Raw genomic sequence first — 17871 nt, 5'->3', positions numbered from 1 at the left:
GCCTGGACTTAGGATCGTGCAAGCAAGGTTGAGGACCAAGTCTAACATATATCCATTGAGGGCGTATGCGAGCAGCTGATGCTTTTGCTTTCAACTATGTTAATCCTCAAAAAAAGCAACATATATATATGTTGGTATGTGAGGCTTACTATTAAACTGGAATGGAATGAATCCTCTGGCAAGCAAGAATGCCCTACAATTCTGTACCTACTAGGAATAGGGCCATTCCTGTAAAGAAAGGATGTTCTATACACCTAAACATCTGCATGGACTTTCCTTTCATGTCTTCCTTCAGTCTACCTCATGGCTTTCAATTCATGTATATTCTAACACATGGGTGATTTCAGGAATTCTCAAAGGTAATTTTGGCGGTGTGAGACTTTTGTCTGGAATCCCGACTCCGGACCTCCACGGCTGCCCGCGAAGGAGCATCAGTGCATTTGCTGCCCGTGATTCCGTCCCTGTGTGGGGGAATGCCTGAGAGATCTCACTGCTAAACCGGAGTTCCTTGAGAAGTTAGACTCTCAGAGCTTAATATCACCCAAATCTTTCTTGACTTTTACAAAACCATTCAGAGCTGAGGATTGAGGGGGCTTTAGACTCAGAGACTGTGGGGACTTTCTAGAATTCTAGGTCTCGCTGCTGGCCTCTTCTCTACCCACACCAGGCTGCAGCTTACGTCCCACTGTCTGTCTTTGGAATGAAGATTTATCATGGCAGAGCCATGCCCATTCCTTTCTATATTGTCCACACTGCTTATATGCTACAATGGCAGAGGTGAGTGACTGCAACAGTGGATCCATGGCCCACAAAGCCTAAAATTTGGCCATTTACAGAAAAAATCTGCAGACCCTTGGTCTCTACAATCCACATGTTTGGCCCTGTGGCTGTGGGGTAAGAACCAGTCTCATCTCATGCCTTTTCAGCTGGCAGCCCCCGCTTCCTGCTTCTGATGCTGCAGACAGCTGGGTTCCAGTGGACAGCGCTTGGCTCAAGTGCTCGCTCTCTGCTCCCACCTCTGTGGAAGACAATGACCACAGAGCTCTTCGCCACTGAGCTGGGCTATAGTCCCAACATCTTTCTTGGCACAGCACTGCAGGCAGCCGCTGCCAATAAAGAGAAGGGGGCAGGAGATGAAAGCTATTTGTCCTGCCTGTTCTCAAACATTCTCGTGGAGTCTTTCCTCCTAGATAGCTCTGCCTTTGGGCAGCCTCAAGTTGGGACTCTCTGGGAGAGTCTTATTAACAGGACCCACCTGCCACCTCTAAAATAGGACAGATAGGATCTACCAGGGTGTCCCTTTCCTGATGGCAATGTGTTCTCTCTCTCAGGTGGTTGACCAAATACGACTCTCAAGTGTTATACAAGGAAACTGAGGCATGAAGAGATGAACCGACTGACTACTCAGAAAATGCCCACGAAGCAGACAGTGGTGTCGTGATGCAGGACTTAGAATGTGCCAGCCCCCAGACTGGCCAGGCTCTAAAACCACTCCTTATTAGAAGTGCCTCATGGAAACAACTTCAGGTTCCTGTTTTTGAGGGAAGGACCACTGGCTAGACTGAGGCAGCCACCTGACCAAAAGGCAGCCCATGCCCAGGGCAGACTAATCACATGGATGGCATTCAAGAGGTGTTTCCTTCCAGGCAGAGCATAACAACCCCGGTCTCATTTCTGACTACCACTGGCTCTGCACTGGCAGTGGAGACGCTTCTCTGACTGGAATGTTTGAAAGGAGAAAGATGGCATGTGTAGCCCAGAAGCTTCTGCTGCCTTTCCTTTGGACTGCGCTCTCACAGGGAGCCCATCCTGCCACTCTGGGTCCATGGTGTCCGTGACTGGGTGTGTTTGGGGTTCAGAGTAAGAAAGATCACTGTCGGTATACAGTAAGGTGCATCCTTCACCTTCATCGGTAACGAAAGTGATATTTTGGTCTCTTAGACCTTTGTCATATTTCTTACCAGATTCCCCACATGGGGAAGGATCCATTGGGTCCTCTAAAAGACCCCAACAACGTGGACCGGTTGGATGACTACCTTCTGAAGGGGTGCTGAGTAGCTTTTTCTTGTGTAAGGCAGCGGATGCCCAACAGGGCAAACATTTTAGTTACTTAGATGAACCATCTAGAAGTAAAATGAAAACTCAAAGTGCCAAATCTAGTGGGTTTGTCTGGAAACTTAAATATTTGATCTAAAAAAGCTTTCACTACCCTAATGCCTTAGGTTAGGTCCTGTGAGACTTGGTGTAATGTTTAAGTGCAGCAAAGTTTAAACATTCAGAAGTGTTTATCGATTTAGACAATGAGAGGATTTAAGGCTCTATGACAGAGCAGGATTGTCTCCAACGTGTCCTCTGGTTTAACCTGCTGATGATGAATTAAACACTAGGGAGAAGATGCCAGTGACTGGAGGGAGGAGAGGTGACAGACATCAACAGGAAGTGAAATCAGTCCCAGAAAAGGTGCATCCACAGGGGACCATGAAGGAGGAAGGAGATGAGGAGAGGAGAAAGCAAGGTGAGGAATAGGGTGTGCAGAAAATGGGGACAGCAAGGACAATGAGGACCAAACACAAAGAAGAAAAGAGATGCACTGGCTGAGAAGATCTGGCCCCTCCTCCCAAAGCCACATTTCCAGACCGCAGGAGTGGAGAGCAGGGAAAGGCGTGCTCGGAGAGGCTGGGGGTAGGGGTGGGGGGACAGGTCCACCAGGATTAAGCAAGGAAGAGAAGATGAAAAACTCAGTACAGACCAAACGTTGGGAAATGTGCAAAGAGGCCGGGGGGTGTTAAGGGACAGAGAGCCAGCCCCCAGGCGCTGCTGGGCATCCACACTCACTCCGCCCAGGATCATGCCGCCACTCAGCCAGTGGCCCCTAATTCTCTGTGGACTCTGAGGGGAAGCCTCCAACCTAGGGCTCAGATATCCTGAATGAAAACTTTTTTCCAGCTAGTCAGCCACAGCAGTCTGCCAAGGCTGCTCTTTTTTTTAAAAGATTTTATTTATTTATTTGAGAGAGAGAATGAGATAGAGCATGAGACGGGGGAGGGTCAGAGGGAGAAGCAGACTCCCTGCCGAGCAGGGAGCCCGATGCGGGACTCGATCCCGGGACTCCAGGATCATGACCTGAGCCGAAGGCAGTCGCTTAACGAACTGAGCCACCTAGGCGTCCAAGGCTGCCTTTTTGACGGGAATGAGAGGAATAATTGCTGCCCTCCTCTTGGTCTCACACTCTCCCGTAAGAGAGGACTTGCAGAATGCACAGCCACCACGTGTGTGGAGACACAGCTGAAAACTCTCTGAACACTTGGAGCTTTCTTTTCCCCTTGAGCCAACCAAAGCATCATGTAGCAACTTTACTGTGTCTGCGCTAAGAAAGATACTTGATGCGCATTGCTCTGGCTGGGGCTCAACTTCCTCCCTATTGCAGAGAGCAGCAATGAGGTCTGGTCCACACAGAGGTGCCTGTGCCTTGGTGGAGAAAGTAAAAGAAACTGGATACAAAGTTTCTGACTTAGAGACATTTACGTTCTCAACAACTGTAAAGGGAGTTAAGGGCACATTTAGAGGGATTGACAAGGATAAGGAAGGGAACCCACAAGGAACTCTTGTTTCGAAAGATATTTGTCAAAAGAGAAGCAAAATGTTTATGTTGCTGAAACAAACCTTCTGGTACTGTATGGAAGAATCAAACTGAAAAGATTTGGCTAAGAGATAAAGGATCCAATCTACCAATCATCCAGGCTCATTGTTATTTATAGCTTAACTTGGAATCATAATGAACACCTGAGAGAAAAGCAAATTCCTCTTCAGACTTATTTGAGATATAGAAGTTCGCTGCAGGGATGCCTGGGGGGCTCAGTCGGTTAAGCGTCTGCCTTCGGCTCAAGTTATGATCCCAGGGTCCTGGGATGGAGCCCCGCATTGGGCTCCCTACTCGGTGGAGAGCCTGCTTCTCCCTCCCCCTCTGCTTGTGCTCTCTCTTTCTGTCAAATAAATGAATGAAATACTTTTTTTTTTTTTTTTTTAAGAAGTTTGCTGCAGATTTAAATGGGACAATAAGGAAAAATGATTTTTTTTTTTTTTTAAGTTCTCTAAAGATATTGGCAGGCCCTGATCTAGAACAGTAAAACTGCCCATACAAAACCCAAAGCTTTGGCTAAAACATCTTTGCACCCTGAGTACACGAAGGTGTTAATAAATGTTTGTACATTTTTCAACAATATCATGGGTTGGGATAAATTAACCATCTACGTAACTTTTGTGCCAAGTATATATACACGTCAAAGAGGAAAAAAAAAAAATCTCAAATTATTTGTTCTTTATTCATGCCAGAAACAACCGTGTACAAAAACTAAACTTCCCCCCAAAATGCAATTGCTCGATTTACCTAGGAGTCTTTTAAATAAAAAATAATCCTGGGTCTCAGCTGGTGAGTTCTGTTGTGATAAGGCAAGTAAATACATGTAATTACAAAATTACCATCTTCAAAGAGGAGAGTAATCCTTTCCTTACCCACTGGTAAAACAGCTTGTACTTATACAGCTGAGAAGAAAGATTTGTCCATAAAATCCCACTAAATCAAGCCTGATTTGATTGATTAAAACTTTCCTCATCAAAACATTTCTAATACACCGTGTGTGGCAACGGAGTCTTGAAAATATGGGTCACAGATTAATGAGAATTATGGCAAGGATCTTGGATCTTCTAAATGGCCACTTAACAAGCAAAACTAACTTCTTTATTTATAGGAAGTAGTTACTACTAACAAAACCTGTTACTGGCTTTTGAAATGCCTGTTATCTTGGTCATTAAAAATCTGACATTTGTTTAGACTATACAGCCATGTGTCAGAGATTCTGAAACTTAGCAAGCTAACAAATGTTAGCAATAATAATTATTTATTATTGTAATTCAGACCCCAGTCTGAATTCTTCTACCACACTAGCTCTTATGTGTCACTAAGCTTTATCACAGATGCTGGGATGACGGCCACCTTTTCCCATCTCCCTTTCACTAGCTGGATGATGGTGCACATTCTGGGAATGTGAACCAATTTTAACAATATGAATACATATAATTGAAAAACTCATCAGTTAAAACAGAAAGTACAGTGTTAAATCAAATTAAATAGCAACTACCAGTAGAATTGTCCAAAATGTTCCTGCCTCTTTATACCACTTTGTTTTCCTCTGTCAGCACAGATGATGAAGAGTTGTTTGTTCAGAAAAAAAAGATCCATATCATGCTCTAAGGTTGGGTAAAATATGGCTGAATGCACAGACATATGTGGGAGAATTTGTGTTCCAACCCAGAGAAAGCTAATGAAAAATTTATATTGAGTCTAAGAGAAATTCCTCAAAAGGTCCTGGTAGTTAGCAACTGTTCCCCACTGGAAGCACTGAGAACCAGACTTTCTGTGACAGGAGATTTTTGGTTTGGGTTGGTTTTTCCTTTTAACTAAGCTGCACTGCAGGACAACAGTTTCCACGGCAGCAAGACCTGAGTGTGGTTTACTGGGGGACTTCAAAATGGGTTGACTTACCCATTTTTCTATCACATTTCTCCTTGCTAAATTCCTCCATCTCTACCTCCACACGTGTTCCATCTGATGTTACAGGTTCATCTCAACTAAGGATGACTGTACCCCAACGTTATACTCTTCCATTCGCTCTAGCTAGTTCCCACTTCTGACTTTCCCCAGTCCGTCAACCATCCTTCCTTCTCCTGGTCATTAGATTTAAAACCCAATGCCCCTCTTTTTTCTCTCATTTCCTCTCCTATCTCTGCTGTTGTCTACTCTACTTTTAGTCTACATGGCAATCCTGCCTGGGTTTTTAGATTCTAGCTAATGTTGTAGACTCTGGCTACTGACATGATTTTCCCACTTCATTTCCCAGCCATAATATGTTGCTGCAAAGCCACATTACTCTCTCCAGGACAGCCTTCTGATCTACCCGGGTCCTGGGTTTCAGGTTTTACCACTATTATGGTCCTGGTACCAACTGCGAAGTATGGAACAGATCTGATGCCTTGCTTCTGATCCTTTACCAAATTCCCTCCCCTTTCCTTTCCAATGATTCAAATCTTCTTATTTCCATGCTCATCTTGGAAACTCTCCTTTTATAATATCTCTCTGCTAACTCACATCTCTAAATGTACTATAATTATAGTAGTCAATGTTGAGTAAGCTTAAAAAGGAGACTATGCCAAAGAAAGTGGGCTGAGCTACACAGGCACTCAGCTTAAGGGACACATTTTACAGGAGTCTGCATTCCCTTAACATAAAGAGCACTGGCTTATTTTTTCTTTAGTTCCTTTTACAGGGCCTTTATGGGTAATACCATCACTGATTTTCTTCATTTTGTTATCTCTGATTAGTGCCAAGAGCAGAGTTAAAGTAGAATTCTTCACTTTTCTCTTGTACCAACACAACGTGGGGGCGGGTCTGATTTGGTGTGGGCTGTTGGTTTCCCAGAAATCACATATGGATATTAGTGACCTTCATACAAACCATGTTGAGTGCAAGAGACATTTTTCACACAAGAGACTAATTCCTACAAGAGGAAGAAAAGAACACCAGTAGAACTCCAGAAATGTCGAAAGCATTCCTGCTTTTCGTTTCTTGATAAAAGGCTCTCGATGCTTCTTATGGGATAGGGGCCATTCCAGGGAAGGAGAGGAGTGGCAACGAGGTCACCATGGATATTTTTAGTCTACATAAATTTGGGGGGACAGTATCCTTTTTGAGTTCTTCTCAAATCATCACATTCAATTCTCCATGGTACATTGCATGGTGGACATTGCAAGGTATGGATATTTGCAAAGATTCCACAAGCTCTGCTGGTAGCTCTCTGGGATGCCCCGACGGCTACCGCTACTAAGACAGAAGCAGTCTATTAAGGCCAACACCCGTTAACATTTTTTTTTTTTTTAAAGATTTTATTTATTTATTTGAGAGAGAGCATGAGAAGGGGGAGGGTCAGAGGGAGAAGCAGACTCCCCGCCGAGCAGGGAGTCCGATGCGGGACTCGATCCCGAGACTCCAGGATCATGACCTGAGCCGAAGGCAGTGGCTTAACCAACTGAGCCACCCAGGCGCCCAACATTTTGAATCTATTATCTTGTATTGTTCATTTTTCTTTTTTCTTTTTGTTTTATTTCCCCATTTATCTAGTAACTAACATGGCTTTTTCTATTTCTACACATCCTACTTAATATCTAAAGCTCAATGACCCACACACAGTATTTATTATGTTAATTAATGAATTAAAAAAAACACAAGCATCTATTTTGGAAGTACACTAACTTAAAAGATACAAATCTGATTGTCTAACAAACTGAGAAATTTCAAAGCTTCTTCCTAGTGGCTCAGATAGACCTCCGAGGCAGGCAACAGAGTTATCAGGGGAGAAAACGTTGGACGTGGTATTTTGCATAGTTCAGCATGTGTATTATCCAGATACACACAATACGGATAAATGAGAGGGCTCATTTAATACTTCTGGAACACTAAGTGCAGCGTGAAAATAAGAGAAGTGTTCCTTTTTAAGAAAAAATAGTGAAGTAGAAAAGTAAACTGGGGTAACTTTCTTTTCTATGAATATACTTAAAATTAATAATTATGGGCCTCTACTAAGCCACTCAGGCACACGGGATCACAAGAAAGGAGCCCACAAAAGTATACACTCATTTCTAGTCATTTCTAAGCAACAGACACGAGTCTAATCTGCTTAAAGAGACTTGCTCCCCTTGAAGAACACAAGCAGAGATGACTTTTAGAACCTGAGGGTTATTGGTCACTTGGACCCTGAAAACACTGTGACATCCATTGATGAACCCACTAACTTCTTGATCAATTTTTTCATTGCAGCCTTTCCAGTAATTTCCCTTTTATTGAAATTATTTTTATAGGGATCAATTATGTCGCATTTACATTTTTAAGAAGATTTAATTCATTCATATGTCCATATGGTGCAGACCTACATTTGTAAGGCAGAGAGCCTCAGGGAGAAAGGTGAATGGCAGAGAGTGAGAGAAAAAAGAAATAGAAAGAAAGAGGCAAACAGAAAACAAAACAAAACAAAACAGGCTGCAACTATTCTGGAATCTTGACCTCAAAGGACAGGGATACACAGCAGGGTCAAAATATCCCTGGACTTGATCTGGAGGGGAAGGTGTCTAGGGAATTATGGCACTGGCACAGAAGCTGGGGAAACTGAGCTGTCCCAAGAACAGCACTGCAGAATTCTACTCCTGGGGCTGCTTGGTCACTGTAATCTGAACTTGTTGAGCAGGTGGACAGGCCTTCGGCACAGGTTCTCATACCGGAGTGCCTGTTTTTGCATCTCTACTACAGTGGTTTTCAAAGTGTGGTCCACAGAACCCGAGGGGAAGTCCCTGACGTAAAAACTACTTTTATCATAATAATAACAATACTCTCTGTCAGCACAGGGGCAGGTAAAATAACTGGCATGTTACCATGGAATCAAAGGTGTGGCACCAAGCTGTAGGAATGGCCACTGTATTTTCACCACCACGCACTTGGAATAAGAAGTTGCCACTTGCAAGTAAGAATGTCCTTGATGGACAGTAAATGAATATTAATTTTATTAACTCTCAACTCCTGAGCATAGGACTTTTGAATACTCTGAGTGACTGAGTGGCAAGTACACATAAAACAAGTCTGGTGTATCCTGAACTACGATGGTTGTTCTAAAAAAATGCGTTTGTGCAACTGTCTGAGTAGCAAGCTAAACCACCCACTTCTCTATGGAACATTATATTTTCTTGGAAGAATGACGGACACACTGTGGTTATCCTGACTTAGGAATGTGGCACCCATTTTCTCCAAAACGAGTGAAGCGAGGCTGTCACTTTGAGGAAAACAGCTGACTGTTGTGCAGCCGATGATAAAATTTATACCTTATTTAAAGTGAAAATTAGATTTCTGGAAAAGCTGCATCTACCACCTTGATAGCATCCCAATATTTAGACGTTTTTGCCAATGAGAATGGTGTGATAGGAACAAATATGAATTTTTTGATATTGTGTGTTGAAATGTGCCAACCTTTGGAAGATCTGCATAATTCAGTATTTTTCCATTTGCATGGTACTGCAAACCATACATGTATAAGATCCATTTAATGTGCAAGACAGATCAATTGATTTTTATATAACAGAGTATGAAGTCCACTGAAATACTTTCAGATTTCACATAATACTAATCTTTAAAAAGAAACTATAACTTATTAACTTTAGTGTAGTACCAATAAAGAAAATTCACAACTATATGAAATGGTTATTAAAAACCCCTCCATTTTTCAAATAGATATCTCCATGAGGCCATATTTTCCTCACACACTTCAACCAAAACAACATATTGCAACAGATATAATGCAGAAGCAAATATTAAGCTAGACAGTAAATAAAGGGATTTGCAAAAATGTAAAACAGTGCTGCTATCCTCACTAAAATTTTTAAAAGATATTTTTCATAAAATGTATAGCATATATATTTATAAATAAAATATACAATATAAAATTATTGTTGAAAAAGTATTTTAAAAGTTCCAAGTAGTTATACCTGTTACCAAATCAATTTATTAATTCAATAATTTAATTAATTATGTAATCAATTAATACCAACAGTTATAACCCAAAATAAACCTGAGCTCTTTAGGGTCTTCAATTTTAACAAGTAAAGGAGTTCTAAGACCAAAAGTTTCAACAACCATTGCTCTCCCATGATGAATAAATCTTGGAGTAGCATTTCTCAGAGTGTTTCAAAGCACTAACCTCATGAAGTGATCCATACCTGAAATGAGTTTAGAAAATCTGGAGAATCATAACCTATGCCATTCTTGGAGAGAGGCAGTCCTTACCAGCCTGTTAGAGACTCAGAGAAGTATTTCTGTAGAACATCTGTTTCCTCCTACTTAGCCCAGTGTTTCTTTATGTTGTCTCAGGAAGTCTGCATGTGCAAAACATGCTGGGCACCTGATCCTGGGCACTGTGGAAATCTACTGACTCACCTTCCAGCCGGACCACCAGGGGCACCTTGAGTTCCAGCTCTCGACAGGCTTTGGTGATCCCATTGGCAATGATGGCACAGTTGACAATTCCACCAAAAATATTGACAAGGATGGCTTCCACCTGAAATCCAAAATAGGAAGGTGCCCGTCAAAACGCTGTTGGCCGGCATTCTCAAAATTAACTGCCTGAGCAATAGAGACAATTAGAATAAGACTTGTTGTTATTGCTGTTTTTTTTAACCACAGAATATAAAATATAGGACAAAAGGCCCACAAAATGTTAAAAAAGTTAAAATTTAGTACTGAATCAGTAAATAGCAATATATATCATTACCCTATTAACTCATATTCTCTGATCACTCAATTCTCTGAACTCAACATGAAATCAATCACCACTCATTTATTACATACTCTGTTCTGCTTTTTCTTATATTGTTGTCTAGAACTGTTCCTTTATGAGTAGTGTCATTTAAAATTTTATGTACTTCTTTCCCTCCCCCATGTTTTATACTTAAATTTTTATCTGTCACGAGCTTTAGGGAGTATTTCAAAAGTAGGAACGTAGTGATTATTTGTTGTTTTGTTTTAGTAGGTAAAGATTCAAGCTTTTCCATGCTTCCTTATTACCTCTTTGATATGCTAGAGGTATATTCTCAAAAGCCAGAAATAGTTTAATTATCTTAGATAACAACATTTTTGATTAAAAAAATGAGCCCCAAAAGAATGAGATACAAGCTCATACCACAAGTAAGGATCTGAGGAAAGTTAAGTCAGTGACTGGAAATTTTTCAGAAATGTAAATTTAAACCCATCATGTTAACCCGTTTGTACGTACTCCATATTCAAAGGCATGTGGGCAAAAAAAAAAAAAAAAAATAGACTCGTACTGGCTTGATAAATAGGTATAAGAAAATCCTGTATAATTAACAGAAGAACAAGATAATGAAGAGAATTCATTACCTAGATTAATTGATAACACCCACAGAAAATGGCTATTCATCAAGCTGGAGGCATCAAAATTCCAATGATGGCATCACAATTAAATTAGGGTACACCAAAGCATATATATGTGTGCTGCATGCCATTTTAAAATCCTATTATTTCAATATGCTAAATTAACTTCACAAAATATATGAGGAGGGACACCTGGGTGGTCAGCTGAGTAAGCATCCGACTTTTGTTTTTTTCAGCTCAGGTCACGATCTCAGGGTCGTGAAATCAAGGCCTGCGAGGAGCTCCACGCTCCACGGGGAGTCTGTTTGGACATTCTCTCCCTCTGCTCCTTCCCCTACTCTCTCTCTCAATTAAATAAATCTTTAAAAAAAAACATACAAGAAAAGGATGTCTTACATGTGTTCTGCACTTAACTGTTTCAGAAAGTACCCAACATGAACCCTTATTTTAAATTTTGATTCTTGCCTGAACCCTATTCAGTCAGCCCAGTGAAGCTTAGCCCTCTGTAGCTAATAAAGCTACACAGAGAATTCACATGATGTGCTCCGAGGTTACACAGCTAACATGTTGCAGTGGTGAGGCTCAAAGTCAGCTCTCATTCTTCATGCATGCCAGCTACTAGCACTGGAAGCCTGGGCAAGCGACATACCCTGTCCTGAACATGGTTTCTTTATCTAAAAGGAGGGAGTAACAGTCCCTAGTCTCTAAGGCTGTTGAGAGGCCTAAATGAGATAATACACATGAAGTGCTTAGTACATGCCTGTAAGGAACTTAACGGACATTTATACATGCATTTATTTCAGCAAGCAACAACGAGCATGGACAAGTTACCTAGACAACATGTAAGAAAGAAGAAAACCTCTCTCAGTACACTACAGCTATGCTGAATTAGAACAGAACAGAGGCACACACTTAGTGAAGCTCAATAAAAAGGTAACGTCTTAAGAATAAAATAAATGAGCAATATTTTTCAAACCAATTAGAGATTGGGGCCACTCCCCAAACAGACACCTCCCATTACCATTCACAGCAGGCTGATTGGTAAGCAGAAGCTTGCTTTCTAATGACAGCTATTAAATGCTGTTAGCACCGGGGCTTGGCACAGCAGTAGTCTCCAAATAGCTGTGGGATGGAGAGGAACTTGCCAAAACAATGGAATAAAAAACACTCAAGAGCAATAATGACTCCACGGGGCCCGAGAGAGAAACTCGGGAACCGCTGAGGCTTACGCAGGTTTGTGCACAAGGACTAGTGCTTTTCTAGTAAAGTACACACAGCCACATGTACATCTCTGCCATGTTTCAACCTGTACATTCTTTAAAGATGAATTCAGAGGTCAACAATTTCTTGGTGAGCTTTTCCCGCCTCATCAAGTTAGGGTGAACGGCTCGGTTTCATCCATCTTTATAGGGTAGTTATAGCTCACACAACAAACGCATGTGAATTCACCTAAATAGGAAGGAGTAGGGGAGTGAGAAGAAGGGAAGAGGCCCAGGACCCCACGACTCAATGCTCTTCCGTGGGTGCCTGCCCTGCAGTGAGTGTCAAATCTGAGCTCTGGATTTGGTGGTGCTCAGCTTCCATGAGGCTCTCATATGTCAGTATCTCATAGCATCGGGCAATAAAAATAGATACCCTTCATTCAGCAACTTGTACCTGAAAGTAAGCCAACCACGTGCACTGGCACTGAACCCAAGGAAAAGCCCTTTTTTCCAACAGTGGAGGAATGATTAGTTGCCTTTGTTAGACTCACTGAGAAATGGACTGTTGTTCTCCCGTGGAGTTTATTCACCTCTCACCCTGCATCCCCATCCCCAGTGTGCAACTCCCTTGTGGGGATCGCCTTTGTGCTCCTCCACAACAAGACCATGTAGTTTGTCCAGCGACAGCTAGCGCAATCCACAACATGGCATAGTCATCTAATAAATGGTGGTTTCAAGAGTGAATTAATTAAATTAATTTCAGTAGATGCTTAATGACCATCCTCCTTGTACCGGGTACAGAGTGAAGGGCTTAGGATATGGAGATGAATAAGATATCATCACTGTCCTCAAAGAATTCAAAGACGAGTTTGAGAGCCAGACCAGTAAAATGGCAGTTACAACCCAAAGTCTACAGATGATTCACAGAACTAAGCCCAGGGTGGGACAGCGATGCAGACAGCTACCATGGAAGAGGTGATGTTCTGGTCAACAAAGAAAGGGAAAGAGGAGGAAGTCAGGTAGCAGAGAGCAGCCAGGATGAAGGCAGAGAGGGGTTACCCAACTTAGTTAGTTCAGGATCTACAGACTAAATGGGGAAGTAGCCCAAGATGGTATGGTTACAGAGTTGCAGGTGCCAGAAGCCAGGGATGAGAACTTGGCTCTTCTTGCTTATTCCTTCCCTTTCCAGAGCTGGGTGAAGGCACGTGTTGAAGGTAGCCTCCCTTGGAGGGGGCTAGAGGGGCAGTCGTAGGAGAGGCAGGGAGGGACAGAGAAAGAACAAGCACATGAGCAAACATGAGCTGAGAAATACAGTCCATGGGAGAGCATAAGAGAAGGAGGGAGGAAGGGAGAGAGGGAGGGGGAGAGAGAGAAAAAGAGAGAGAGAGAGAGAGAGAGGCTGAGAATGCAAAAGGGAGAGAGAGGGAAAGTTGGTGTGGAAGAACGAAGGAGAGAGTTTAACCAATACTAACAACGCAGTTAGGACTTCTACAAGAACAGGAAGACACAGCAGTACTCACAAGCTGCTTAACTCAGGGAAAGGGGATTGTTTAGAACACTTGCTGCACCACAGAGCCCGGGGACGAAAATCAGCACCCAGGGTGGAGGGAAGACCCCACTCCACCAGAGATGATGCCATTCTCTCCCACTGTAAAGTAATTTGCTGCGGTCACGCACTTCAGCGGAAATCTGATTTAAGGTTTCACTCTGGGCCAATTTCTATAATTAACGACTGTAATCTACAGTCTCAAACTGAGAATGAAATTAAGACGGTTTGAAAATGAAAGCCTCATGACATCATTATTATTATTTAGCATTTATAAAGCATGTCCAATTTTCGATGTGTGCCTCACGTGTCCATTCATTATTACAATCACTAACTGTTGTTCCATGACAATACCAATAGCAACTTTAAGTAGTCTTTTTGTTTTGTTTTGTTTTCCTGGCAAAGAGAATGTTTAAAAAAAAAAAAAAGTCAGTGGTTAGGTATATTTAGGTACCAAGAGACTTTCCTGGAAGATTCCTAAGTGCTTTTACGAACAGGCTTCTCCCCATTCTCAGGTGAGAATTACAAGGGTTGCTATTTACAGTTTCAGAAAAGTTGAAGATCATCTAGTGAGGCAGATCCGGTGCCAGAAACACCGCGAAGGCCCCCGGCCCCCGACGGCGACTCCCACGCCGAGGTCTGCGGTGGCTTGTTGGCAGTTGTGCAGGTGATCGGACAAGCCAAATGCAGGTTTTTCAAATGTCTGTGTGTGTTTGACTTTGCAAAATATACTCTGGCTGCAGATTTGAGTCCACAATTAAAAGTAAAGAATGAACTTCAAAAGCAAAAAGCTTTATCAAGCTCCTTTCAACCCCGAATAAACAAACCAACCAACAGAATCACTACTAAAACCCTTTTTGGCAACATCATCTTTTTGAGTATCTGATGAACGTTAGGGAACCCCAGACAGATTAAACTCACACACACAATAATATTTTTGGATAATTTTAGATTAAATCCTACGACCAAACGCTCCTTTAGGATTTGGCCTCAAAGGCAGATAACGGTAAAGGATAACACATAGCGTCTGTGCGTACGGTAAGAGTAGGAGTTTCAGGGGAATTGTGAGTTCTCTGCAACTATTTATAAAATGCTGTTTGAATGTGTACTTTTCTGGGAAAAGTGTCCATAAGAAAGCAAGAGTAATAATAGTTACAAACAACAATAGCTAATGTTTACCGGGCATTTAGCAGATGGTAGACAGGATTCTAATTATTCTACATGTACTGATGTGTTTAACAAATGAGTAGTATATGAGGTGGGCATAATTATTTTTCCACTTTACAGATAAGAACACAGAAGGTACTAAAGTCCTGGAGAATCACTGGGTCCATCACTTCATCTACTGTCAAATATCTTTCAGAGCCAGTAAACGAGGACCTACAATATGTACCATGCTTACTATTTTCCCCATTCATTACCCCAGCTGACTCCACCGCAAGCATGGGAAGCAGGGGCTGCTTACCCCATCCTCAGATGAGGAAAGGCAAGTTCAGAGAGATACAAACAATCCTGTACTAATGATGTAGCCAGCATGTCATCAGGATCAAAAATTCAGTTTTCTTCAACATTATCCTACTTTTTTTTTAAAGACTTTATTTATTTATTTGACAGAGAGAGTGAGAGAGCACAAGCAGGGGGAGCAGCAGAGGGAGAGAGAGAAGCAGGCTTCCCGCGGAGCAGGGAGCCCGATGCAGTGCTCGATCCCAGGACCCTGGGATCATGACCTGAGCTGAAGGCAGACACTTAACCGACTGAGCCACCCAGGTGACCCTATCCTGACTACTTTTAATGAAATGCCAGATTGCTCAATGAAAAGTGAGTCATTTTTTCAAAATAAACTTTTGAGGGCCTACTCTTTTCTGGGCACTCTTCTAACCATTGAGTGTATCTAGTAGCTAAGCTGTCAAAAGATACTTAAAGAAAAAAAACAGACAAAAATGTTCTATATTTGTATCTAAAGTTGCAAACTGTAATAACAGTTATCAGGGGAGAAAATAGGGGGTACTCTGAGATCACAGAACAGCACCCATGTTACACTGAGTAGTCAGGGAGGGCCTCTCATAGGCAGTGACATTTAATCTGGAATCAGGAGGACAGTCAGGAATAGACTATGGAAATTAAGAGAACGATGAAGAGTAAGTTCCTCGAGACAAGAGGATATCACAGGCAAAGATAGAGGAGCAAAAAATAACGTGGTGGATTTGAGAAACTGAACAGAACCCAGAGTACCATGTACCTGGAGCTTGAGAAGTGGAGTGGTGGGAAATGAGATGGACCACCCTGGCTGGGGCCAAATGACGTAGAGTCTTCACAGAATAAACACCATGAGAAGGAGTTTGAGAAGCTTCTGGTTTCAAGACAACTGCACAGCCTTCAGGGATGCTGGGAAGGGAACTATCATTCATTCAGCCTCCACAGTATATTTACATTAAGTTTATAAGATGGGTTTAATGACCTCCATTTTATGAACTGCCTGAGGCTCACAGAATTTAGGGTCTCCTAGCTGTTAAGAAGTCACAGTTCAAACCAAGGTCCGTTTCACCTTACCATAATACGTGGGCAATCTTAGGGGTGCCACTGACACATACCATACATATGGGGGCTGGCAAACATTCTCTTAAGGGATCGTCAGTAAATATTATAGGCTTTGTGGACTAGGCTGTGTCCCAACTACTCAATTCTGCCATTGCGGCATGAAAGCTGTCACAGACATTATGTAAATGAATAGGTGTGGCTGTGTTCCAATAAAACTTTATTTACAAAAAAGCAAGTGGGCCAGATTTGGCCCATAAGCCATAGTTTGCCACCTCCTGACATAGACATGATTTGATTCATGGTTAGCCTCAAGTTCACTGCAACCACCACCCTGCCGCCTTTGCATCATTTGAAATCTCTCTGGTAGAACTTTTCACATCTTAAGTTCTCTTCCTTTGTTGCACCATGTTCTTGCCATCACTGTAGTAGCGGCTGATTAAATGAATGTGTCCATGCCAACTTTAATATCATTTCTCTGAAACAAAGTCTGTACCTTTCACAAATTCATAAACTGTCTTGAATGCCTCTTCATTATTCTCTTTCTCTCCCTAATGTTGGCTGGAAGCAAACAAATAAAACTTCACCAATAAGCAAGCCGTTCTGTGACTGTTATTGCAAATGGTTAAGTACTGTACTGCGTTTAAAACATATTGTAGTATATACATTAAGCACAGTCAGTGCAACTACTGGGTTTTGCCTCTGCTTGTTCTAATTCAGCATGCTAACTTGGTCCCATTACAGTAGGAATGCTGAGAAAAATCAAGCAAGCATGTTTATACTAGGCGAGATAAGGGCATTTTTTAAATCACAAGTTATTTTAATTCTGAATGTTGTTCTTGGTTAAGCATCTGTTTTTGTTAAACTGCTTTTCTCTTTTTTGTTATTTTTATTTTCCTGTTGAATTCTAATCATGTCTTCTAATCCATTGGCAGCCAACGAAGGAAAATAAATGGTGAAGGAAATTAGATGCAGCTTGGATAATTGATGTTTGTATGCCTGGCTTTAATAAAAATACTCTGCTAAATGAGAGGGGAGTCTAAATGGATTCAGTCAATAAGGAAGTGACTCAGGTGAGGAATTCAATCTTGGGTTTTGTTGTAAACTTACAAATAAGCTGACAGCTCAGTTCAACTGGGATGAGCTGCTCTGGCTTGCTTTTCTACTTTTGGTTTGTTCTTGAAATTTGAAATTATTTTCTTTTGTGTGAATTTAAGCACTACGATCGCTGGGTTGAAGCAAATGACACACCCTCTAAATCTCTAGGAATGATAGGAGAACAAGAGTATTTCTTGAAGAACTCACCCTCTCACTCTGCCCTCTTAATTTCTTTGTGAGTTCACACAATCCAGCTTGAATCATCTCAGAATCAAAAGGAAGTATTTTAAACATCACCCTCCCTATCAAACATTTTGGCATTTTTAATTAATTGAGATAAACCTAACCATTTTATTCCTACTCTGCAGTCAGTTATTCCAAAACTGATAGCATGGAAATAGCACATGTGGGTGAAAAATATTTGGATGGAGAGCCAAGTTTCCATTAGGCGTGATGTCTGAGAACAGCCAGAATGAACTGAGAGAAATGTGTCTAATTTGTCCTTG

General features: G+C 41.7%; 1 protein-coding gene across 1 annotated transcript in view; it reads right to left on the bottom strand.

The window, feature by feature from the left end:
* The window catches only part of SUCLG2 (succinate-CoA ligase GDP-forming subunit beta), a 255141-nt gene that overhangs the window by 11043 nt on the left and 226227 nt on the right, over positions 1–17871 (bottom strand). The window contains exon 10 of the mRNA XM_036068021.2: positions 10031–10151. Within this exon, the coding sequence (XP_035923914.2) occupies positions 10031–10151 (121 nt within the window). The remainder of the gene's footprint in view (positions 1–10030; positions 10152–17871) is intronic.

This window comes from Halichoerus grypus, chromosome 1 (genome assembly GCF_964656455.1).
Source record: "Halichoerus grypus chromosome 1, mHalGry1.hap1.1, whole genome shotgun sequence".
NCBI lineage: Eukaryota > Metazoa > Chordata > Mammalia > Carnivora > Phocidae > Halichoerus > Halichoerus grypus.
This window is presented reverse-complemented; position numbering and strand designations above follow the sequence as displayed.